At 41.7% G+C, this 26689-nt stretch overlaps 1 protein-coding gene across 1 annotated transcript; it reads left to right on the top strand.

Moving 5' to 3' along the window:
- Positions 1–26689, top strand: LOC109227251 (angio-associated migratory cell protein-like). Its single transcript, XM_019392338.1, has 11 exons — positions 1–187; positions 301–357; positions 822–863; positions 17899–18018; positions 18150–18295; positions 18375–18522; positions 18606–18689; positions 19299–19414; positions 19535–19593; positions 26006–26096; positions 26233–26689. The coding sequence occupies exons 1-11, from the start codon at positions 79–81 to the stop codon at positions 26458–26460; spliced, it is 1200 nt and encodes a 399-aa protein (XP_019247883.1). The 5' UTR covers positions 1–78; the 3' UTR covers positions 26461–26689.

Raw genomic sequence — 26689 nt, forward strand, 5'->3', positions numbered from 1 at the left:
AGACGATGCAAATATCACCGCTTTTTTTCCGCCGCCGCCCAAAGATCACCGCTTTTCTTCAGCCGCCGCAGTTGCAGTATGGACATACACATGATTGCTCCATCACTCTATCAAGATGAGGAATTTGGAGATGACTTCTATATAGATGAAAATGATATAATTCAAGAAATAAACGTTGATGAAGAAGGTAGAAAAAAATCCAATCTTGCCCCCCTAACTCTTCTTTTATTTATTTTATTATATACACAGTTAGATTTATGGCCAAGCACAAAACAAAAAGTTATTAATTTATGGTTGCAGAGCTTGTTGATGCTGATGAAGATGATGAAGAAGAACAAGGAGGAGGAGGATTCATAGGTGTGTAGGTTTGGCTCAATTACTTCCAGAAGCTTCCTTTTCTCATTTACGTTTTCAGCTTTCTATTCGACTCAATTACTTCAGCATCTTCTTACACAATTAGGTCGTTATTTAGACAATTACAGTTAAACTATGTACTAGACTACTTAGTATTATTGGTGAACAGGTAAAAGTGTCAATGTATATGATTTAAATCCAATTTTCCTATATCCTGGTTACTCATGTTGCTGCAGTAACTTTTTTTACTTATATTTTACTGCAAGCTGCAAACTTTGCGATATTTAATTATTGCTGCAAACTTTGGGAAATTTAGTTATTGCTATAGTTCTGGGTTTGGACTTTCTATTACTTATTTTTTGGTTGGGTGCATTGTTTTGGGGGTTGGGGTGGGTTTTTTAGTTAAAAACTTGTTCTTTGCTAATTACGTAGCACACTTATACGGATATTTGGGATAATGGTTTCAGATGAAGCTGATGACTCTGTTCATATATTCACGGGCCATACTGGTATTGTACTTCTTTTAGTATTCTTGTAATGTAATTTGATATTGAGTAACGAACAATGCTCATTTCATATGTTATTTAGTTGCAGATTTCAGTTTGGTCCTGCAGTAATTGGTTAAGTTCACATCTTTGTGCATTGTAAAAGAAAAGAAAAAAACATGTGTGGGGTATTGATAGGTTGTTTAGACTAAATAGGGAAACACTGCCTTTTCAGTCACATAGAATTCTATGCTTAGAAGTGATATTGCCTTAGATTGATGGTGCTTCAGATAAGTGGCACAAATAAGCATTGTGGGAGTTGCATTGTGGAATCTTCAATCAAATAAGCAAAGCTAGTTGCCCGAGAGGCAAGCCTGAAATTACAAATAAGTACAAAAAGAAAGATTCGAGGATGAAAGAGCTCCTTTTTGATCATAAGTTTAAGGATTCAGTAACAATTTCAAATTAGATTTTGTTGAGAGAGAATGTCCCCCTTCTCTCTAGGTTGACTTTTCGTCATGTTTCTCCCATCCCTTACAAACATGAGTTTTCTGATCACCTCTCCCCTTCTCTTCTCCTAATACTTTTCCACTCTTTCTATTTCAGTCCTTCAATTTCCACTTTTCTTTCTTACCTTCCTTCCTTCAGTTTTCACTAGATCATCTCTTCTTGTTTTGATCTTCTAATAATTGGTCCCCCCTCTTACGAGGGGCAGGAAAATGCTTCGCAACAAAGCAGAGATCTTTTGAGATAAAGGAGAAAATCACAGAGCATATCTGTTGGTATGAGTGAATAGAAAGGAAACCTCGTTTTAAATTTAGGATATGTCACACCCCTTTTAAACCAACCCTTTTAAAAGACAGAAAGATATTTAAGAGTTAAAGGGGTTTTAAAATTAAAAGTGACTAAATATTGCATTTAAAAAGGACTTTCCGGAGTCGCCACTTGACATTTGATTTTGGTGTGCCAGGTCACTATTTAAGACCAATTTTCCTTTCAAAACACATTTGACTCCAACAACTGATTTGCACAAAGATTCTAAGTAAGGGGGTTTATTTAACTCGGAGAAGGTATTAGGCATTCCCAAGTCCCGTGAAAGACATGATTGCATACTTGTTCCGGTTGGCTTTAAAGGATACTCGGATTGAGATAAAAAACAAACAAGAGGTTTGAGGTCATCCTCACCTAATAAATAAAAGAAAAGGAAATAACAAAGTAAATCTAATTATCCTATACTATGCTTCCATGATGATGTCGCCTCGACTTCCTCTCTATATTCACTTCGGGGCATTCCCGTAATAAAAATATTTACAAGCTACTCGGGGCATTTCCCGGAAGAGGAAAACCTCTCACCTTAAACCTAAAATAAATAAGCGTCCTAATATTGCCTACCCAAATGTGGACGGCCTAAACATGCTCCTAGCGGTTGAAAACAACTAATAAACAAATAAATAAAAATTCATTTTCATGCTCATGTTCTTTTAACCTTTCTGTTAGACCGTGCCCAACTCCTAAAGCATGTAGACAACTTAAATACTAATGGGCTCAATCTTTCCCAACTCCCACAGCCCAATCCATACAAAGAGGCATACAAACAGTGACAAATATGAATCACGTAAGTGAAATCGAACATCTAAACAAAGAAAAACATCTAAGATCATCTGTGACATACATCAGGGAACTAAAGAAGCTAAAAAATAACAAAATAGTAGGAAAATTGAGTTAAAGCCATTCAAGGATGTCCCGCGTCACCCTAATTTTGCTCTCTGTTCGAATTAAATTTACTCTTCATTAACCTATTAAGTGCCAAATAGGATAGTAAGAAGGTAAAATTAAGGGGTGAAGCTAAAAGAACCAAAAACCTAAAAAGTAAAGATGTCCATATAAACCTAACATGAGACTTTTTTTGCCATATGATCTGTACGGGTCTTTGAAAGAATAGGAAGAAAAGAAAAGTAAAATGAAAACGAAAGAGAAATAAAGGGTCCTTGGGAGAAAAAGGGAACAGAAAAATCTTGGTTGCTTAAACTTTTAGATATGCACTCATTGAGAGGCTTTGCTCTGCCAGTGCACTACTTGTCCATTTTACCAATGGATTCCCATGCAAGCTATAAGTCAAGTTTTGTAAAATATTGACACATATATGTAGAACTTTGCTTGAGGGGATGGGTGCAAGTGCACCAAATATTCGAACATAGATCTGCCCCTACTTGAGATCTCTTTTAGTGCTGGGTGGTTTGAAGTGAGCGGACAAAATATGGAGGTTTGTGGAAAAATCCCCTTTCATTCAACCCGTAGTAATGGTACAACCAAAAAAGAGATTTGTAAATGCTGCCAAGATTTCTAGTTCGCCTGCTGAACCCATTCAATGCGAGGAAGTTGATGAGAAGTCAAGGAAGATAGCAATAAATATGATTCTATAAGAACTAGGACATAATCTATAAGCAGCAAGCTGGCTTCATCTGACTCGGTTCTTAAAGTCTTTGTAAACTTGCAAAAAGAGCCACTTAGCAACTAGGGTCTCTTTATTTAGATGCATGACCTTGGTTGTGGAGCGATCCTATTCTAGTTTCCGTCCTTGGCAAAATCAAACAGAATTAAAGTTGGTAAATTTACTAGAGGGGAAAGAGATACGACTAGGACGATGGAGTATGGACATTAGTTGTAAACAAAATCTACAAGATACATGGGTCAGATTCCATGATTTCTCACTCCATCTGTGGTCTCCCAGTTTGTTTCAAGAGGTTGGTGATTTGCTTGGGGTTCTGGAGATTGATTTATAGACACAATGGATAAAGGAAATTTAAGTAAGGTTAGGTTATGTGTAGGAGCCCTATCACATAAAATTCCCAAAGAGATTGAATTAGAGGTGGAGTATCTCATTTACTGCATTCCTATATTAGGTTGGAAACAATCTCAGTTCCGCTTCATAGATCTCCAAGAACATCACCTTTTTAATTGGTACATCCTTTGGACCGTTCAGTGCAAAACATTCAGCTGTTGCTGTCCTAGCAGGTCTAGCCCACATGGGGCTACTCCATCCCTCAGCTCAAATTTTGAATTGAGTAATGTTGGGCGAGTCACTGAAGCTTCTTTTCCACCTTTAGACCTTCCACAATCCCAGTCCATAACAATTATCCCTCGGTCAGTTATAACAAGTACCCAAACCAAACTCACCAAAAAAGATGCCCAAGCTCTTCGAGACAAGTCAAAAAACCCAACCCCCCTTTGGCCAAACCTTTTACCTACGACCTAAACATCCGCCCAATAAATCAAATACACACGACAAAAAAAAGAATCCCCACTTGAGGTATGATTCCTGGTAACCCCTCTCCCGCACTTCCAAAACCCCTTCTACCAACCTCGACAAAGTTGCCTTCTCTGATCCTGTAAATCCACAACTGAAACCAACAATCCCCAAACTGAATCGCCCCCCGCTATAATATCTCACCTAGCTTCTCCATCCTATACATATTGAACAAGAATTTCATAAACCTCTCAGCCAAACTTTGACGGCTGCACGTAATCAATTTGAAATAAAATAACACTACATGATTTGGATCTAGAGCCCCTAATTATAGACAATCTTGAGGAGATTCTCCTCTTGCCTTGGCATCCAATTGGAGACTTCAAATAGAGTTTAGATTCTGATGTAGATTGTCCTGAAATTTCAATGTGGACTTGAAAGAATGCTTCCAAAGTTGGAAAAATTCTAGGGGTCAGAATGGAAAGAGTAGATGACGTTATTATTGATTTTCTTTTGAAATTGAAAAATGCAGACATAATCAGAGAAAACAATCCATCTTAAGTAACTCCTAAGTCCAAACAGTGAGCCAAGAGAAATATTGAGGTCGAGAATTTGGAATGCCTTATCAACTACGAAACAAGCACAAGCAAGGGCAAAGGCATGAAAGTTCCGTCTCTAAAGTACAAATAAAGCTAAAAATTGTCATGGAATTTTAGGGGGCTTAACAGCTCAAGAAAAGAGAAGTTTTAAAACTGTCATTCAGAAAGTAGAAGGCAGATATAATGTGTTTATAAGAAATAAAAATGCAGAATTTCCTCCATACTATGCAAGACAACCGAGAATAGGTCGCAGGGCTAATTTTTAGAAATATGGAACAAAAGGAGGAGTTGTTATTATTTGGGATAAAGAAGTTTGGAATTACACTGAGTTATTAAGGAGACATTCGATACTTCTAAAAAGAATTGTAGCTGGTTTTGAATGGATAATTTCAAGAGTTTATGCCCCTACTTGCGACAATGAAATATCTTAAGTGTGGTTGGATTTGACACAATTAAGGGCCTGTCAGATAAATCGTGGGTTTTATGTGGCAACTTTAAATTCACTAGGTTCGAAATGAGAGGAAGAATTGTAGTCGGGTATCTAATGTTACGAGGGACTTCTCGAACATCATTGAAGATCTTGAACTAATTGATTCGCTACGGGAAGGTGGAAATTTCACATGGTCGAGAGGTGCATCAAGTTCAAGAATTGAAAGATTTTTTTTCACTTCGGCTTGGGATGATTAATTTAGAAGTATAAAACACCTTAATGCCTAGAGTTGTCTCAAATCATTCTCCCTTAATGCTGCTATGTGGTTAGTGGTCTTCAAATCTTGTTATATTTCAAATTTGAGACATGTGGTTAGAACATGAAAGTTGTGATGGCTTGGTAAAAAATTGGTGGGATTCTATGCACTTTAAGCTAATCCAGATTTTATTTTTGCCAAAGAACTACAACAGCTCAAGACTCTGTTAGAAGACTGGACTTTGAAAATCTTTGGAAGATTTGAAAATAGAAAATCAATGATTTTGAGTCAAGTGCAAGTAATGGATTGACAATCTGAAATGAGGGACCTTTTGGGAATTGGTGATCAAAGCTGAGTTGTTAATGGAGTTGGATGAGATTGCTCGGTTAGAAGAGATCTCACGGCGACAGAAGTCCAGAAGTCTTTGGTTGCAATAGGGGGATAGAAACACATGTTTTCCCCGATCATAGCCAACGTGCACAAGAGATACAATCATATAGAAACGTTAATCTAACAATGTCATTCTAGGAGAAGAGAGGCGAATCAGAAACGAGAACCTAAGTTTCTATGAAAATTTATATATTGCTCCTAATCGATGGAGACCAACATGGTCTATGGAAAACCTTCCTTCCATTCTCGAGGATGATGAATAGTGGCTCCAAAGGGACTTTGAGGAGGAGGAAATTTTGGGACTGATCAAAGAATGCAATGGGGACAAAGCCTCTGGTCCAGATGGTTGTTGTATGGAGTTCTACAAGAAATGTTGAATCACTATCAAAGATGACCTTATTCGAGCAGTAAACCATTTCATTCTCATGAACGCTTCGAAATAAGCCTTAATGCCTCAGACATTACTCTTATTCCCACTAAAGCTGGTGCTAAAGGTCCCAAGGATTATTGGCCAATAAACTTGATTAGTAGTTTCTATAAGGTGTTGTCAAAGTAGCTTGCTAACAGATTAAAAACTGTTATGAGCAAGCTGGTTTCCCCTTCTCAAAGGGTTTTGTGAGTGGCAGACAGATTGTAGATGCTTCTCTTATTGCTAATGAGTGTCTTGACTCCAGAATGAGGTAGAGAAATGCTGGAATTTTGTGCAAACTGGATATTGAAAAAGCGTTTGACAATGTACACTGGGATTTCCTCATCTACATGTTAAAGACTGTGTTTTGGAAGGAAATAGGTGAATGGGATCCAATTTTGTATCCATGGTAAAGATGTGCATTATTATAAATGGCTTACCTAAAGGTTTCTTCACAACACGAAAAGGTTTAAGACAAGGAGATCCCTTTTCTCCTTTTCTTTTCACCGCGGTCATGAAAGGTTAAAGCAAAAAGTTGGTGGCAACTGAGTTAAAGGTTTTAATTCAAATATGAGGAATCAGGGAGAGATGCATCTTTCACTCCTCTTTATGCAGGCAATTTCCTTATATTTTGTGATTCGGAGAGATCAAATGTTATATTTACCCATGGTCTCCTATTTCCCGAAGCAATGTTTGGCCTCCACATTAATATTTCCAAGAGTGTTTTATACCCATAAAATGATGTCCCCAACCTATTGGAAATGGCAAATGCTATGGGTTGCACAATATGTACCTTTCTTTCAAAATATTTGGGTCTTCCCTTAGTGGTGAAGACTAAGGCTAAGGCTGTTGCAATATGGAATGACATTTTAGAGAAATATGGAAGGAAACTTTGCTGTTGGAAGAGGAAATACCTCTCACTTAGCGGTAGGTTAGTGTTAATCAATGATGTGCTAGATTCTCCCCCAACTTACATTATGTCTTTGTTCCTCCTTCGGCATATGTGGCTCAAAGAGTGTACAAATTTCATAGAGACTTTTTTGTGGCAATGGAATAAAGAGCATATGACTTTTAATCTGGTAAAGTGGGAGTGGCGGTTACGGATAAGAAAGCAGGAGGCATGGGAGTCAAGGATCTAAGAGCTCAAAGAATTAGCTTGCAACAAAAGTGGTTATGGAGATTTAATAAAGAGGAAGGGGCATTGTGGAGAAATTTTTTCATTAATCATAACAAAATATAGTTTACTAGACCCTTAGATTATCTAACTTCCTCGGATTCCCAGCACATGTGGACTATGGTATTTGGAAGCAATTGACTGGGATTCTTTTCAGCCTTTTGTTACATTAGAAATTGGCAATTGTATGAAAGCAAGATTCTGGAAAGATATGTGAATAGGATCTACTCCTTTAAAGGATCAACATCTACATTTACTCTCTTTGGCACGGAATCGGTAAGGCATCAATGGCAGAAAATTGGTCAGATCTTGGCTAGAACATCACATTCAAACGCAATTTTAGTGACGGGGAAATGGGCAACTTTGCTTCTTTATTGCAACAACTTCACAATTATTCCCTTTTCTCACCAAAATTGATTCTACTCGGTGGATTCATGATTCAAAAGGCCTCTTTTCTGTCAAATCATGCTACAAGTAGTTAAAATCCCCTCTTTGAGAACTGGCCTTGGAAATGCATATGGCGCAACATGGCATCAATGAAAGTAGAATGCTTTTCGTGGTTGGTGGCAAAGGGTGCATGTCTTACACACGACAATCTTCAGAAAAGGGAAATCAACATATGGAGCAGGTGCTCACTTTGTGGTAATCAAAGCGAAGATGTCAACCACCTATTTCTTCACAGTTATTTACTTTACAGATATGGATCTTCTTTTTAAGTATTTTGGGGGTCACTTGGACAATGCCAATGACAACAAAGGAGTTATTACAAAGTTGGCATCTAAGAGGTTTAGAAAAGACAAAGAGTATAACCCGGAACACAATCCCTTCGGTGATTTGGTGGGTAGTTTGGAAAAAAAAGAATGCAAGAGTTTTGAGAGCAAACTTTAATCTGTAATTACCGTTAAATACAAATGTATATCTTGCTTATTTTTTGTGTGCAACATGGCTATTGCAAATGACATTGAGGCCATGGTTGACCTTTCGAGCTCATCATGCAACTCGTAATGTAGTATACTGTTGCAAATACTTCCACATCACTTTCTAATTGCTGAAATCAATATATTACCTTTAACAATAAAAAAGAAAAAAAAGGAACCCAGTTGGTGGAGCATGCATACCATTGTTTAAGACACGAATAGATAGTAGTTGCAGAAAATAGAAACTTATTCCGAGGCGTAGAACCAAACAAGTTTTATACGTGGTGTATGGAATTGGAAAAAAGGACTATATTTAGCTTGGCCTTTCTTGGATAAAGATTGTTCCCTGATGACAAGATTCTAACGTTTGCATGAATTAAGATAAAAATTAGGATTAAGTTAATAGCCAACTAAGCCCAAGGTTGAGGGGCTTGTGTCTTAGGTCACATGATCAAGCCTTGTGCCATTTGAACTAACTCTGGTATTTAAGTGGAGAAGGGTGGGGGGCCATCATCCCCGACTTTCGAATGCTACGGTTGTTTACGGCGAAAATGGTAATAACAATTAGATTTGATTTTGTGGTTCTAAAAATCCGTGATTTATTTTTATGCCATTCGTTAAACAATAGATGCTAAGTGCGAGACTAGAAAAATAATATAAGAGCTTGAAGACAGTATGTTTAAGCAAACCGAGTGGCCGAGAATCGGGGCCTTGAGCCTCGTTATACGGGACCTCGAGGTCAAGCTCGATGCTAAGTTATGGATAGCCGGTGGAGGACCAATAGCTTTGAGAGCTTTGATTAAGGCTCTTTACGATCAATAATGAGCAATAAATGAAGATCAATTAATGTAACACAATAAATGTAAGAAGTAAGCATAAATACTTGAATCAAGGGAGAATGTGTTTAAGTTAGAGAGTAGAGAATGTTCTTGTATTCAATATTGTGTGTTGTATCCTCTTACAAAATGACAAGGATCCCCTTTATATATGAAGGAAAATCTCAACATAGTACATGAGTAATTATTACAAAGAAATATAGCTGGCACAACTATTTACTTGTCTGGTATAAACTAGCGTTTCTCTTGCAGGTGTTGTCAGTTCTGATCACGTGCCTTGGGAACTTCCTGCTCTCTCATGATAATCATCGATTTGTACTGCCTCGAGATTGAACGTTAGGAACCTTCGAGGTCAAACCTCTAGCCATGCCTCGAGCCTTTGGAGATGCGCTTGCAAAGCGCTACGATGGCCATAAAATTGGGCCTTTTGATTTTTACCGTATACGGATAGTCCCCGCGTTTCTTAGAGTAAAACGATCTCGAACTCTTACCCCTTCGGTGCCTTTACCACGACGGTAGTCACGCCCTATCAAGCGATTGATATGACAAAATGAGGCGTCCAAAGGTCGCGTCCACACAACCCTTAAAAGCCTTCGAATTAATTGCAGCGGTTGGCTGTCCTCTGGTCCGCTCCAATGTGCGCGTTAGACCTCTACAAATACTTCTTCTTTCGCTCCTTATTTTTCACTGCACCATCAATCCCTCAAAAGAGTTTTTCTTACCGCTCCTGCGTTCTCCTCTGAAACGCAAATTTCTTTTCCCCTATAAGACCTAACAATAATGGCGAAAACTTCCATTCCTGTTCCTCAGGAAGGCGTGCTTTCTTCTTCTTCGCGCTCGTCTAAGAGTAAGGCAACGATGCCTCCTCGCGCCGGGGAATGTGTTCCAGGAGCCTTTGAAATGACTTTCGACTTCAAGATCGAAAAACCTTCTTCGAGGCCGGGACGATGCGAGCCCGTGTCCCAATATGTTAGTTTAATAGCAGACGTTGAAAGGGCGAAGGCCGACTGCCGCTGGGGGGACACAGTGCTTGTGGAGATTCCTTCTCGAGGGGAGGATATAACGACATATAAGGCTGACTTTCTCAGTGTGTATACTTATCCATTCACCCTTGGCTCGGCGGAACCATCCTCGCCTTCAATAGACCCCGTGATCCTCGATTTCTGCACACGGTATTCATCCTTCGTTCTGGCGCATTGTTTACATGACCATATATTATACGAACATGATTAAGGGGATGCCTTTCACCCTCGACCACCTGGCAAAATATACAATCCCCGACTCTTCCGCGGGGGCCTGATTAAGCTCCACTGTCGGGCCTCGAGGGCCGTTTTTGCTTGTACCGCCGAGGTTAGGAACGGAGGATAGATGAGCCGTTTTGTCCGAGTTAGGATTGCGGACCTGATCCCAGCGGAGAGGATGTCGTTCCCCGAAAAGTGGAACATGTATCGTAAGTATATATGCCAGTTAAATATTCTCTTGCTTCTCTCCGGATACATCTTCTTACGAACTGACCTCCTGCTGATGCAGCCGTTGCCGTGTACCCTAATGCGGTTAAGGACCTCTCGGGCTGGGCCAACCAGCTGGATTTGATTTGCCCATACGTTGAGCGTGTGTGGCGCGATCTGTCCCAGGCTCGATGGAAGTCCGTGATGGTGAGCCTTTACTTCTGCTGTAATTGTATCTCTTAACGGAACTGCTGCTGGTAGCATCCTCACTCCCTGTATTTATATTTCGCATTCGCGCAGGTCTGGGGGAGGTCCCCCTGATGAGGGAAGCACTACTTGGTGAAGCGGATACTCCGAGACCGGACGATGAGAAGAAAAGATGGAGGGAATCGTCGACTGAGCCTCTGAAATCCAAGAAAGCCAAAGTGGGGGAACCTAAGGCTAATTCAGCAGCCTTAACTCCAGGAGTAGGGGGGAGTCCCCGAACTAAAGGTGAGGAGAAAAATGGTTCCTCGATAGCATCCGAGGGAGGGGAAAACCTGATCGCTCCTTATACCGCAGAGGCAGTGGCTTCCAAGTCGGAACTTGGTGCTGTCGTTGTCCAACCTCGGGCTGAAGAGGCCTTCGAGGATGTACTGGGTAATGTCCTTGAGCCGGTGGGTGGCCAAAATATTCCTCGAGCTGAGGTGCGTTTGGTAGGCGGTCCGGAGAAACCTAGCTCTGAAGCTCATCAGAAACAAGAGACGGCCCCGACAGATCCCGTCGGTGTTATTGACGTGAGCGGTTCTCCTCCGGGGCCGACTTCACCTCTTAAGGAAAAGCAGGATGCCCAGAATGAAGATCCTTCCGATGTTGGGGTGCCCATCGGAGATAAGGATGCGTTTGAAAGGCCTTTAGCTGTGCCCGAGAAAATCCCTGAGCTCGATGCCTCCCTCATTTTTAGTGAGATGGACAGGATCTGTGAGCAGGTAATTTTTGTAAATTCTGCTTGTCGTCCTGATCTCCGTTTTTCTAACTTGCCTCTTCCATGGTTCCAGGCAGGGCGCTACGGTTTCAAGCTGAGGTGACCAGCTACGAGCGTGAGAAGACCCATCTCACTGCGCAGGTTACGTAGTTTCCGCTTGCTTTAATCTGGATGTTTACCAGATCTCAACATTTTGACATCTTTGATCTGATTTGCGCAGTTTGAGAAGAAAAATGCCCTAATGAGGGAGGAGCTCCGAGCCAGGGACTCCGAAATTCTCGAACTCAAACGGCACGTGAGTGAGATAGCTTCCGAGAGGAATACCCTCCAGGGAACGATGGCCTTAGTCGGGCATCAACTTCGCGATGCGAGGGCGGAGGGTAGTAAGTATAGAGGTCTTCGTACTGAGTTAGTTGTTGCGCTATCCGAGATCAAAGCTGAAGACGAGGCGCTCATATCCTTGCCCAAAGAGGATGTTGTTATTACAAATGCTCAAGCCAGGAGAGTGCCCGTGGAAGCCGAACTGAAATTGACTCGAGCCGTAAAACATGCTCGGTTAGCATCTCGGAGGCGGGCTCTCGAGGATATATATACGGGGAGCATTAGTCTATCTGCCGAGCTCGAGAGGGTCAAGGCCCTAAAGGAGAAAGCTGCTGCCCTGCTTGCTTCTGAAGGTGTGTTGAGCAGTGGCTCTGGAGATGATGAGGATGGAGGCGGAATCCCCGAAAGAAAAAGTTGAAGACCCTGGGACCGTAGCCGGAACCATTGGGACACAACTTCCGAGGGAGCTGTTGAAGGCATAGACTTGATGGTAGATTAGGGCTTTATTTGATCTCTCCCTTGTAAAGGGCTTTATAGGCCTTGTAAATCGTACCTTTGAGAGCAATATATATATATATATCACTTCTCGTTTTTCTTCTACTTTTTAGGAATAATCTACGATGTTGTTTGATAATTGGTCCGAGATTTTTGGATCTCGTGTTAGACCCTTGGGTTTTCGCTATTGCCGAGCGATTCGTAATGGTCGAAGGTTGAGCGTTTGGGGCTCAGTCCCCGAGTCAGGTTCTCGACTCGGGTTTACCGACTTTTAGGTCTAGAAACCAGTCCTGAGATTTTTTGGGCCGGCTGTTGGGTTGCTGTGACTTGAAATAGGCCCTGAGGCTCGTTAGGCTGGCTTGTAGGCTTTTGCGCATTTGGTCGATCCGACCTCTGATCTAAGCTGGCGACGAGGGCTCTTATGCATGGTCGGTACGACTTTTAGTTTAGACTAGCGATAAGGGCTCTTACGTATTTGCCCTTAGGCGTTTTTTAGTTAATTGTTTCGGGCTCAGTCTTCGAGTCGGATTTCGACTCGAGCTTATTGACCCTCAAGTTTTTTGAATTTCAAGCCGGCCCTTAGGCTCTTACGCATTGGGTCGGTACGACCTCTAATATGGGCTGGCGGCAGTGGCTCTTACGCATGGGGTCGGTACGACCTCTAATATGGGCTGGCGGTAGTGGCTCTTACGCATGGGGTCGGTACGACCTCTAATATGGGCTGGCGGTAGTGGCTCTTACGCATCGGGTCGGTACGACCTCTTAGTGTAGGCTTTATTTTTCCCTCGTTAAAGACTTTTGAATTTTTTATGTTCGCCTGACTCTTCGACGGTTCGATAAGAACCTCGATAGTGAGTCGTTATGCGGCGATAGATGAGCACCTCGGGAGGTTTCGCTCGATGGCTGAATGATTTCGAAGCCTGTAGTTTGGAGCTGATATGATCGAAGGCACTTACGGATGAATTTTTTGGTATCTTTTTCATGCTGTCCCAATAGTAGCCTGCTCTGATTATTTTTCGGATTAGGGAATCGGCACCGGAGTGATTTCCGCACGTGCCCTCATGGATTTCTCGGGGCACATAATCTGTATCTCCCGGCCCTAGATATACTGCTAGAGGCCCATCAGAGGTTCTCCCGTACAGAGTTCCGTTTTCATCGAGCGAGAATCGGGCTGCTTTGGTTCATAGAGCCCTCAATTCCTTTGGGTCCGCGGGTAGCTTCCCACTTTTCAAGTAATCGATATATTTGTTCCTCCAACCCATGTTAGGCTGGTGGAGTTGATCTCAGCGTGGCCTTCCTCGATCATTGATTTGGATAGCTGAATAACAGCCCCGGGAAGTAAGTCATCTTCCTCGACAGATGATCCCAGGTTTGCGAGGGCATCGGCCTCGCTATTCTGCTTTCGAGGTATGTGGACCAGGGTCCATTCTTTGAAGCGGTGCAATGTGACTTGAATTTTGTCTGGGTATCTTTACATTCTGTCTTCTCGAACCTCGAAGCTCCCATTCACCTGATTCACTACCAGAAGGGAATCACATTTTGCTTCGATGACTTCTGCTCCTAGGCCTTTGGCCAATTCCAGACCTGCAATCATAGCCTTATACTCGGCTTCGTTGTTAGTCAATTTCGTAGTTTTTATAGATTGCTTAATTATGCCGCCCGTAGGTGGCTTCAGGACTATACCGAGTCCGGACCCTTTCATGTTCGAGGCGCCATCGGTGAACAAGGTCCATAGCCCCGAAGATGTGCCCGTTTTCAGTAGTTCTTTCTCTACCTCGGGCACGAGGGCGGGTGTGAAGTCGGCCACAAAATCTGCTACAATTTGGGGCTTGATAGCCGTACGGGGTTGGTATTCGATATCGTATCCCCCGGGTTCGATTGCCCATTTGGCCAGACTGCCCGACAGTTCGGGCTTATGCAATATGCTTCGGAGAGGATATGTTGTTAAAACACAAATACGATGGCAATTGAAATAAGGCTTTAACTTTCGAGATGCACTTATTAATGCAAGAGCTAACTTTTCCAGGTGCGGATGCCTGGTTTGGGCATCTCCCGGGGTCCGACTTACAACTTACATAATAGACAGGGAATTGCGTACCTTGCTCTTCTCGAACCAGCACACCACTTACCGCTACCTCGGACACAGCCAGGTACAAATATAGTGTTTCATCCTCCTTTGGTGTGTGGAGTAAAGGTGGGTTCGTCAGGTATCGCTTCAACTCCTCTAAAGCACGCTGGCATTCTGGAGTCCATTTGAAGCTATTTTTCTTTTTGACTAGGGAGAAGAAATGATGACTCCTGTCCGACGACCTTGATATGAATCGGCCCAAAGCCGCTATTCGCCCAGTCAGCCACTACACGGCCTTTATATTGTTCACCACCGTTATCTCTTCGATGGCTTTGATTTTATCGGGATTGATCTCAATTCCCCTGTTTGACACCATGAAGCCTAAGAACTTGCCCGAACCCACTCCGAAGGCACATTTCTCGGGATTGAGTTTCATATTGTAACTTCTGAGGATGTCGAATGTCTCCTACAAATGAGTTAAATGGTCCTCTGTGCGCAGGGACTTAACTAACATATCATCAATGTAAACTTCCATGGAATTGCCTATTTGGTTTTCGAACATCTTATTAACTAGGCGCTGGTATGTGGCTCCCGCATTTTTTAGCCCGAAGGGCATCACATTATAGCAGTATGTACCGTACTTCGTGATGAACGAAGTTTTTTCCCTATCCTCGGGATTCATCTGAATTTGATTATACCTCGAGTAGGCGTCGAGAAAGGTGAGGATCTCGTGGCCGGCCGTAGCATCGATCAAGCGATCGATATTGGGCAACGGGAATGAATCTTTGGGGCATGCTCTATTCAAGTCTTTATAATCCACGCACATTCTTAATTTATTCCCTTTTTTGGGAACTACCACCATGTTGGCCAACCATTCGGGATATTTTACTTCCCTAATAGATCCTATTTTGAGGAGTTTTGTTACCTCATCCTTGATGAAAGCATGTTTTACCTTGGACTGAGGTCTTCTTTTTTGCTTCACCGGTTTGAACCTGGGGTCGACACTTAGTCGATGGGTGGTTATTTTCGGCGGGATCCCTGTCATATCTAAATGGGACCACGCAAAGCAATCGATGTTATTAATAAGGAATTGAATGAATTTCCTCCTGAGTTCGGAGGTTAATCCCGTTCCCAGGTATACTTCCGATCTGGGAGATGCTCGACCAAAACAGCTTGTTCCAGCTCTTCCACTGTCGATTTTGTTGCGTTCGATTCTTCGGGGGCAATGAAGGTTCGGGGGGCCAAGAAGTCTTCTTCATCGTTCTCGGGGGTCTGTTTGTCCTCCGGCTCCTCCGAGGTGGAGGGTATTGAGGCTGGTGGCTCCTCATGAACTACAAACATCTCCCTCGCCGCGTGCTGTTCTCCATACACCGTTTATACACCGTTTTTCGCTGAAAACTTTATCTTCAAGTGAAGAGTTGATGGTACTGCCTTCATGTCGTGTATCCATGGTCTTCCGAGTAATGCATTGTATCTCATGTCACCTTCGATGACATGAAATTTTGTGTTTCGAACTGTATCGGACACGTTGACCGGGAGGGTGATCTCCCCCTTGGTCGTTTTGCCGACCATGTTGAAACCGCTGAGGACTGAGGAGGAAGGTATGATTTGATCGAGTAATTCGAGCTACTCCACCACCTTTGACCTGATTACGTTGGCCGAGCTACCCGGATCCACGAGTACACGTTTAATTTGAACGTTATTCAAGAGAAATGAAATTACCAGCGCGTCGTTATGGGGATGGGACAAGGTCTCGAAGTCCTCGTCACTGAAGGCGAGGGTGTCCTTGGGCACGCGACCCTGGGTTTGCCCTTCCATTGCGACGGAAACCCTTGCCCGCTTAACCCCGGGCCCTTGGGGAACGTCGGTCCCTCCGATGATCATATGGACGATGTGCTGAGATTTTTCCGTTCCGTTTCGTTTCTCTTTGCGTGTACTCTTGTTGGTGTGGGAGCTTATATCGACGTGTTGAGCATCACGTGAGACCACATCCGCAGGGATTGGCTCTGGTGCGTCCCCAGGGTTTTGTGGTGGTACGCCAATACCTGGAACAGCTACGCCATTTTCTCCATGGTCCTCAAGACCGTTGTCACGTGCGTTTACTGAGTTAGGCATTTTGACTTGAAATCAAAGATTCTTGGACGAGAAAAAGTGTGAAAGATAACTTGCGTTATGTAGTAAACCACCATTATTTTTAGCCCCACGGTGGGCGCCAAACTGTTTACCGCGAAAATGGTAATAACAATTAGATTTGATTTTGTGGTTCTAAAAATACGTGACTTATTTTTATGCCAGTTGTTAAGCAATAGATGCTAAGTGAGAGACTAGAAAAATAAGATAAGAGCTTGAAGACAGTATGTTTAAGCAAACTGAGTGGCTGAGAATCAGGGCCTCGAGCCTCGTTATACGGGACCTCGAGGTCGAGCTCGATGCTAAGTTATGGATAGCCGGTGGAGGACCAACAGCTTTGAGAGCTTTGATGAAGGCTCTTTACGATCAATAATGAGCAATAAATGAAGAACAATTAATGTAACACAATAAATGTAAGAAGTAAGTATAAATACTTGAATCAAGGGAGAATGTGTATAAGTTAGAGAGCAGAGAATGTTCTTGTATTCAATATTGTGTGTTGTATCCTCTTACAAAATGACAAGGATCCCCTTTATATATGAAGGGAAATCTCAACATAGTACATGAGTAATTATTACAAAGAAAAATAGCTTGCACAGCTATTTACTAGTCTGGTACAAACTAGCGTTTCTCTTGCAGGTGTTGTAGTTCTGATCACGTGACTTGGGAACTTCCCTCTCTCTCATGATTATCATCGATTTGTACTGCCTCGAGATCGAACGTTAGGAACCTTCGAGGTCAAACCTCGAGCATGCCTCGAGCCTTTGGAGTCGCGTTTGCGAAGCGCTACGATGGCCATAAATTCGGGCCTTCTGACTTTTACCATATACAACGGTTGACCAAAAAGGTCGTCTCTAGTTGGATTCTCAGTCATCCAAAAAAACAAAAGAATAATACGCAACTAAATCTTCATGATTTCATTTGGAGTTCTTTTGGAAGGCGTCGTATTTCAATAAAAGAGAATAAAATATGTTGTGATTCTAGCAAACTGATCCAGCTGTTAATATTGTGATAAACACTTAATCTGGAAATATAATCAAGATTATTGCATCAGATGCTTGTCCTCCACTTTTTGGTATACTACTGGTATACAGGAATTTTCCCACATATTTACCTTACAGAAATAATTGCATCGATGTTTGTGGAATCTACTTCACATCAGATAGTTTTGCCTCATCGGCACAAATATGGAGGTTAAGTGTATTCTCAATGATTTTGTAGTAGTTAATACTTAATAGTTAGATGTATCCATGACTTAATTGTAGTCAAGGCCTCCTGATTGGGTATAGTCTATAATTAGTTTGTACTTTGAAGTGGATTTCTTTTACTGTTCTCTTTATAATTTAATTGTTTCAATATCTTTTCCTCTTTATAGGTGAACTATACACTGTTGCTTGCAGCCCAACAGATGCTAGTTTGGTGGCAACCGGTGGTGGAGATGATACAGTATTCATGTGGAAGATTGGGCAAGGTGATTTTGCTTTTGAGTTACAAGGTAAATGAGTCATGACTAACACTAAGATCTGTCTTTGTCTTTATCATATGAATGGTTCATGTCTTTGTATCGCTAATTAGATTGACTCTTATTCATACACTTTAATTTAGGCTTTTTGAGATATGGTGCAGGTTATGGAGATTCTGTATCTAGTTTGGCTTTTAGTACTGATGGTCAGTTGCTTGCTTCTGGGAGCCTTGATGGACATATAAGAGTGTGGGACATAACTTCAGGTGGTCCGAAGGGCACACTTGAAGGTCCTGAAACGGGAATAGAGGTGAAACTTCTTGTTGTGCGTAAGAATCGATTTTTGCATAAGAATTTTGAGATCAATTATAAACTGTGAGGTTGCTCAGTGGGTCAGGTGGCATCCGAGAGGACATGTGGTATTGGCGGGTTCAGAGGATTCTTCTGTTTGGATGTGGAATGCTGATAGCTGTACTTTTATGAACACGTTTTTAGGTCATGCTGGTAGTGTAACTTGTGGTGGCTTCACTCCTGATGGTACTTCCTTGTTTCTCTGGTAAAATTGCTTGTGTTTTCCTCCCTTTGAGTAGAAATTATGTTTCTTATATGTGCTTGCTCAGGTAAATTAATCTGTACTGGGTCCGATGATGCGACCCTGAGAATATGGGACCCAAAGAGTGCACAAAGTATCCATGTTGTAAGAGGTGAGTTTTTTTCCCTTTCTGGCTGCTGATATCTCGATTTCTTTTGCATCACACTTTTCAGAATTAGGTGAAAAGTATAGCTGTAGTTCCCCCCCTCCCCAAGACACACACACACACACAAAAAGGGAATGGTTCGGGCCCTTGAGATAGAAAGCTCTCTGGCACTTATCTCAAAAAAGAAGCTGAAAGCCTCTCTGGCAATAACAAAATGTGTTCCATATTTTGGGGGACGTGACTGAGATATAAAATGCTGGATAAAATTGTGGATTGAAGCATGTGTTAATATGTTGCTAGCGTTTCTCTTCTTTGATTCTCAAGGACCTTACTCAACAATGTCTTCCTTGAGAGTATATTGGGTTTGTTGTTGTATGTTATGTTGAACTGGCTCTCTGTACTCCCATATCAAGAAATGATGTTAGCACTCCTTAGTGTGCGTCCCTTTTCCGAATCCTGCATGAACGCGAGATGCCTTGTGCTCATGGCTGCTCTTTTTAACATTGGTATTTTATTAGAGAAACTACATTTCTAGATTAAGACATGATTTTTCAGATCTGGTCTTATTGTCATTATTTGTTAATTTTTGAAAAAATGTTTATTTATTGTTGCAAGGTCATCCGTATCACACGGAAGGATTGACATGCTTGACAATCAGCTTAGATTCAACTCTTGCTCTCACAGGCTCAAAGGATGGTTCGGCTCACATTGTGAATATAATTACTGGAAAGGTCAGAAATTTCGATGGATGATAATTTACACTTTACATTTTTCATAATGGTTTTGTAGGTATTGCCGCTTCCAGACCTTGGAGGCTGTTTGTCTGATCACTGATTTTTATTTTCTGTCAGGTTGTTACTTCTCTGAGTGCTCATACAGATTCGGTAGAATGTGCCAGCTTTTCAGCAAGGTTTTGTCTACCTCTGACATCTTTCTATCTATCCTTGTTTTTCACCCTTTCAATGCCTTTTATCTTTAAGAGGATGGAGGACAAGGACTGGAAAAGAATGTGCAACAATTAAACCCCCAAATATGCAGTGTTATCAAAGGCGAAAAACGCAAAAAAGCTCTAAGTTCCGTTGGGGCTTTAAGCGCAAAGCGCATATAAAGCGTGGGCTTTAATGAAAAAAAGGCGCAACTGGAGAAAAAGTAAAAATATGTATATATACTACAAGACTAATAATTATAAGCAGGAATAAAATATATATGGACAAAGATTGAATTTTTTTTACGATAAAGTAAAGTATCCATTGTTTAAAGTCGCCTTTTTAGGATTACACTCATTGGCAAGGAAAATTTTGCCTTAGAGCCTTGATGCGATATTAAAGCGCCCACAAAGCGAGGCGTTGCGCTCAACATGTTTTGAGCCTCGCTTCAGGGCTTAAGCGCGCCTTTGACAACACTGCAAATATGTGAATGTGCCTTGATCACTGAAGACTTGTTTGACGTATTGTAAAATTGCCAAAAGAGGAACCAAATGTTGTCAGCAAGCCTGAGGATGATTTTGCTGAAGAGACGGTAGTTATGTGGACATAGTGGAGGATAATTTGTTGGATTTATTGGTTAAGAACATACTAAAAAGTACACTTTGATGCAACTTTAGAATCAACTGTGTCTAAGCCGTCATCTATTAATTTATGTGAAGATCTTTTTTTTTTTTACGGAGAAATCCGTCTGGAGCTAAACCTTAGGATCCACCACAGCTTTCTAAGCTCGGGGATAATGGGCCTGCCCCTACCCTTCTTCACTTAAATACCCAATGTTGTGAAGAGTGTGAAGCGAGGAAAAGCGACAACCCACATTTCGCTTAAAGCGAGAAGCGAGAAGCGAGAAGCGAAGCTCTCGCTTTTTTGAAGTGAAGCGGAATTTAAAAAAAATATTAAAATATATTCTGTTAAGAGGAAGGGCAGTATATCATTCTGTTAAAAACTGGGCAGCATTTCGACGAAGAGGACAAGGCTGAGAAAGAAGAACCGAATGGAAAAAAACTTCGCCAGCATTTCGCTGCTATTTGGACACTGAAACGGTGAAAGAAAAAGAAAAAGAAAAAGAAGAAGAAGAAGGATGGAGGAAGAAGAAACAGAAATCACTTACCTGTTGCTACTGTTCGTATGTTGAAGTTGAAAAGTGTACAACACTTTGGACCCTTGTAGCCTCTTTCTCTCTGTTGCTGCTGGTCGTATGTTTTAATAAAAGAACACCTTTCTTTTTTAATTAAATAGGTTGGCATGTGTTTAAAACAGAGAAGCGCTCGCTTCGGTCGCCTCGCTTTGCTTCGCTTCTCGCTTTTTAGTGCGAAGTGCACGCTTTTTTCCTACATGAGTTGCTTCATATAGCAGAACCACTCATAGGGTCGCCTCGCTTCGCTTCTTGCTTTAAGCGAGGAATCGACCGCTTTTTACAACACTGTAAATACCAGGCTTAGTTTGCATCGCGCAGGGCTCGGACCTGTGACCGAAGGCACAAGTTCCTCAACCCTTGCCACTTGTACTAAGCCCTGGCGCCAAGTTTATGTAAGGACCTTCTGTTGGCGTAAATGTGGATCCGCAGTGCTGCATTCAGATGTTGTGGAGTCATCATGTTGTATTTTCCTGGGGAGGATCTCTAGTTGTCTTAAGTAACAGACCGTGCTTTCAAACGAGAAAATTCTGCTTAGACAACTTCTTATCCTTAACCTTAAGAAGGTCAAAAGTGTATCGCCATTGCTGAAACTGGAGAACTTGATGCCAGGTCTTGCCTTTCTAATGAATGAGAGGCTAAATTATAGAATTTTGGTCGCCTCAAAGTTTTAATGAGTTAATCCAGTAGGGGAAATACATGCAGACCGCAATGTATCAAATTGGTTAATGACTTTGTGGTTCCATCATTTGGATATGAACTGGACCTAAGAAAGCATCAAGCTTTCCAGGTTAAGAAAGTCATGGTGGAGTAATATAGCATCAGTTTAGTTATTTGTGTGCCGGACTAGCAAGCCGAAAGTCAAAAATCTAATAACATGTGCTCTCTGATGCCTCTATTATTAATTAAAAAGAAATGTATTCTCACAAACATGATGAATCAACTTTGATTTCCTAGCAATAAGAAAGTCATGGTGGAGTAATATAGCTTCAGTTTAAATATTTATCTAATAGATTTTAGCCCCAGATTTTTTGGTATCCAGGTTCTATCGCTCTTCGCTTGTCTTGGTATTAGCTGTTTTAGCTTGTTAGTATTTTCTTGCTTGCCCTTATTTTGATTCTTGTACTGTGCCCGTATTTCCCTGAGTCGAGGGTCTATCGGAAACAAGCATCTCTATCTTTATAAGGTAGGGGTAAGGTCTGCGTACACACTACCCTCCCCAGACCCCATTTACGGGATTACACTGGTTTTTTTTTTTGTTGTTGTTGTACTTTGCCCGTATTCCTTGCCGTTTGCTCTAGCGCTATCGAATTAGTTGCTTTAGTAAAGAACAATATTTACTTGTTTATTCTTTCCCTTGACTCTTAATTGGTGCCTTTAAGCTCTAGTCTATATTTTTATCTTGACTCCTTGCTTGTGCTCTCGCTTATCATGCTTGTACTCCCACGGCTTCGATTTTGGAGATAGAAACGAAGGAGGAACTTCGTTGTTGGATTTTGCTAGAGTGTTTGATTTAGTGATAGCTAACTTGAGTTTTTCGAAAGAGGTGGAGCACTTGGTGACCTTCTAGAGTTCAATGGCCAAGACCCAGATTGATTATCTATTCTTCAGGAAATCCGATAAAGGTCTTTGAACGGATTGCAAGGTCATCCTGAGTGAGAACCTCACGACTCTATATAGGCTCTTGGTCATGGATCTTGAGATCATGAGGAAGAGGAGCAAGAGGGTTGTCTTTGGTCAACCCAAGATCAAGTGGGGAGCCTTGACTAAGGACAAAACGCAAAACTTGAGGGTTAAGTTGCTGACTATGGGGGATAGGAGGAGTAGTGGGGACGAATGGTATGTGGACCACGACTGCGCATTGCATTAGAGAAGTTGTTAGAGAGGTATTAGGGGTCTTGAAGGACTACTCTGGTGGTCACAAAGGGGATTGAGGGTGGAATGGAGAGGTCCAAGGAAAAGTGAAAACTAAGAAACCGAGGTATTTGAAGCTAGTGGAGAGCGTTGACGAGGAGGAGAAGAGGGCGAATATGGAGTGGTATAAGATGGCTAAGAAGGCGAAATTAGCGGTTGCGACGGCTAGGACTGCAACATTTGGTCGCTTGTATGAAGTACTTGAGGGAAAAAGCGGGGATAAACTGTTCCGGCTAGCCAAGGTAAGAGAAAGGAAGGCATGTGACCTGGATCAAGTGAAGTGCATCAAGGACGAGGAAGACAGTTTTGTTGGACGAGGCACATATTCGTCGGAGATAGTAGACTCACTTCCATAGACTCTTGAACGAAGAGGGGAACAAAAATATTGTGGTGGATGATTGGGAACACTGGAGAGTCCTCGTGACTTTGGGTATTATAGCCTTATAAAAGTTAAGGAGGTCGAGGGGGTTATGCGTAAGATGAGCAGGGGAGGAGTGACTGGGCCTGATGAAGTTCTGATGGAATTTTAGAAGAGCGCAGGCAGGTCGGGCTTGGAGTGGCTCACTTGGTTATTTAACGTCATTTTTGGGGCAAAATAGATTCCCGAAGAGTGGAGGTGGAGTATAATGATCCCTTTGTATAAGAACAAGGGTGATGCCCAAAATTGCAACAACTATCGGGGTATCAAGCTGCTAAGCCATACTATGAAAGTCTGGGAGAGGGTAATGGAGTTAAGGTGAGGTGGAGTGCGTTTATTTCTGAGAACCGGTCGGATTTATGCCGGGAGGTTTGACTACGGAAGCCATTCACCTTGTTAGAAGATTGGTAGAGCAGTATAGGAAGAGTAAAAGAGACTGAAATATTATTTTTATTGACTTAAAAAAGGCTTACGATAAAGTTTCGAGGGAGGTTTTCTGGAGATGTTTGGAGGCTAGAGGTGTACGCGTGGCATATATTAGGGTGATTAAGGATATATATGATGGAGCTAAGACCCAGGTGAGGACAGTGGGAGTGGACTCGAACCACTTCCCAGTTGTGATGGGGTTGCACCATGGGTGAACACTCAGCTCCTTTTTATTTACCCTAGCGATGGACGCACCGATGCGCCCCATTTGAGGGGAGATGCCGTGGTGCATGTTATTTGCGGATGACATTGTGTTGATTGACGAGACGCGAGACGATGTTAACACGAAGTTAGAGGTTTGGAGGAAGGCCCTGGAGTCTAAATGTTTCAAGTTGAGCAAGTTTAAGACAGAAGAATTGGAGTGCAAGTTCAGCGGTGCGACTCAGGAAGCAGACGAGGATGTGAGGATGTGAGGCTGGATTCACAAGTCATCCATAGGAGAGGAAGTTTCAACTACCTTGGGTCAGTTATACAGAGGGATTGGAGATTGACGAGGATGTCACACATTGTATTGGGGCGGGGTGGATGAAACGGAGGTTCGCTTTCGATGTTTTGTGTGATAAGAAGGTGCTACCAAAACTTAAAGGTATGTTCTACAGGGCGGTGGCGAGACCGACTATGTTGTATGGGGCTTAGTGTTTGCCAGTCAAGAGCTCTCATGTCCAGAAGATGAAGGTAGCATAAATGAGGATGTTGAGATGAATGTGCAGGTATACCGGTATGGATAGGATTAGGAATGAAGTTATTCGGGACAAGGTGGGTGTGGCCCCTGTGGAGGGCAAGATGCGGGAAGCGAGACTTAGAAGGTTTGGACATGTGTGGAGGAGAGACACAGATTCTCCAGTAAGGAGATGTGAGAGGTTGGCCTTGGAGGGCATAAGGAGAGGTAGATGTAGGCCAAAAAAGTAGTGGGGAGAGGGGATTAGGCAAGACATGGAAATGCTCCAGCTTACCGAAGATATGACCCTTGATAGGAAGGTATGGAGGTCGTGGATTAGGATAGAAGGTTAGGTAAACTAGTGTTTTCCTTGTTCATATCAGTAGTATTAGTGCATACTCTCGTATTTTATTGATATTAGGTTTCTAGTGCTACATGTTTGTTTCTTTCATTTCGGTTAGCTTAGTATCTTGTTGTTATTAGTGCTTCTTTTCCCTGGCTTCTCATTGTTGTTTCTTGCCGTTTTTCTTTTCATTGCTGTTGTGCTTATGCTTTCGTGAGTCGATAGTCTATTGGAAGCAACCTCTCTACCTCCACAAGGTAGAAATAAGGTCTGAGTACACACTGCCTTTCCCAAACGCTACTATATAGGATTACACTGGATATGTTGTAGACTAGTACGTTGAAAATTGTTTCCAAAAGAATCCAATTTCATGTGATGTGGGGAGGGAAAAATTGGATAAAAGCAATCTTTTGAATAGCTTATTGATTTATAATGCGGGTAACTCACACTAATTGTATGTTTTCTTGCTTAGAAGGAATACAATTATGATGTTGACTTATAGCTTGTTTGGCCAAGCTTCTTTTGGCCAAAATTCTTTTTTCTCCCTAAAGTTAAAGGTGTTTGGCCAAAGTTTTTAGAAGGAGAAAAAAGTAGTTTCTCCTCAAAAATACTTTTTCGGAAAGAACTTTTGAGAAAAATATACTTACAGGCACTTTTTAAAAGCTTGGCCAAACATTAATTACTGCTCAAAAGTGCTTTTCAAATTATTTAGCCAAACATAAATTGTTTGTCATCAAAAGTACTTTTTTGAAAAACACTTGTGAGAAAAAACACTTTTCAAATAAGCTGATTTTAGAAGTTTAGCCAAACAGACTATGAGTTTGTTGTCAGTTTGTGTACGGTTAATGTTATCTTTCTATCAGGCATAAAGGTCAGCATTAAGTCGTTACTATGCCCTTGTTTTTTCGAAATTTAAGGTTTGATTCAAGATTGCTTTGAGAAAATCTTTGATATTAACCCCGGAGAACCATTCGTCTTGAGCCTATTACAGCCATAATTTTTCTTGGGAAGTCTCTTCCCATATGATTGGTTGAAGATTGGATTCGTAGCCATTGCATGGATATGTTTCTTTGAGACGGAGAACAGGATGAGAGACGAAAACAAGGGTGTACCTCTTAATATGAGTTTGGTTTAAAACGTAGTATGTAGGAATTTTATATTTATTTTGACTGAAGCGGCTGTTCTCACCCTTCGAATTTTTCTACTAATTCCTTCTGCCTGCCAAAAAACTCCTGATTGATTGTCATATATTGCATGCCATGGATGTTCCTTATCTAAAAGATGTTGCATGCCTTGAATGTTCCTTTCTCTAATACTTATTTTTGGATTTCTAAATTAATAATTGGTGCTTTATACTATTTTCATCATCTGAAATGACTCTTCAGCGCTCCTTGGGCTGCAACTGGAGGCATGGATAATAAGCTTGTTATCTGGGACTTGCAACAATCCTTACCTCGCTCCATATGTGAACATGAGGTTTGAACTTCCTTCCTTGTGCTCTCTCCTCTCTGTATATATTGCTTCTGCAAACACACTGCTATTTCAAGAAAGTTTTGTAATAAACCCCCACTGTTTTCATTGGCTTGCTATTCACTGACAATACTTTGTATAGGAGGGCGTGACATGCTTATTGTGGTTGGGACAATGTCGATATGTGGCAACGGGTTGTGTTGATGGGAAAGTGCGGATATGGGATAGCCGTTCTGGAGAATGTGTGAGGACCTTTAACGGACACACTGAAGCAATTCAGTCTTTAGCTGCATCGTCCAATAGGGAGTACCTCATTTCTGTCTCTATCGATAAAACAGCACGAGTATTTGAGATATCGGAGTTCAACTAAGAGGAGACCCCTATCTTTTTGTGTTGAAGAGTTCAAATAGTTCCTCTGAGTTTTAAGTACTACATAGAAACAGAGTTGCACTTCTCAAAGTATTGCCTTAATTCTTGTTTCAGATTTGCACATATACTTGATAGCTGATTCCAGCATTTGATATTGTCTTGATGACATTGCTATTAAACATATGTCGACCACATTGCCTTATAGTTATTTATCCATGGATATTGCTACA

The sequence above is a fragment of the Nicotiana attenuata genome, chromosome 6 (genome assembly GCF_001879085.1).
Source record: "Nicotiana attenuata strain UT chromosome 6, NIATTr2, whole genome shotgun sequence".
Lineage (NCBI taxonomy): Eukaryota > Viridiplantae > Streptophyta > Magnoliopsida > Solanales > Solanaceae > Nicotiana > Nicotiana attenuata.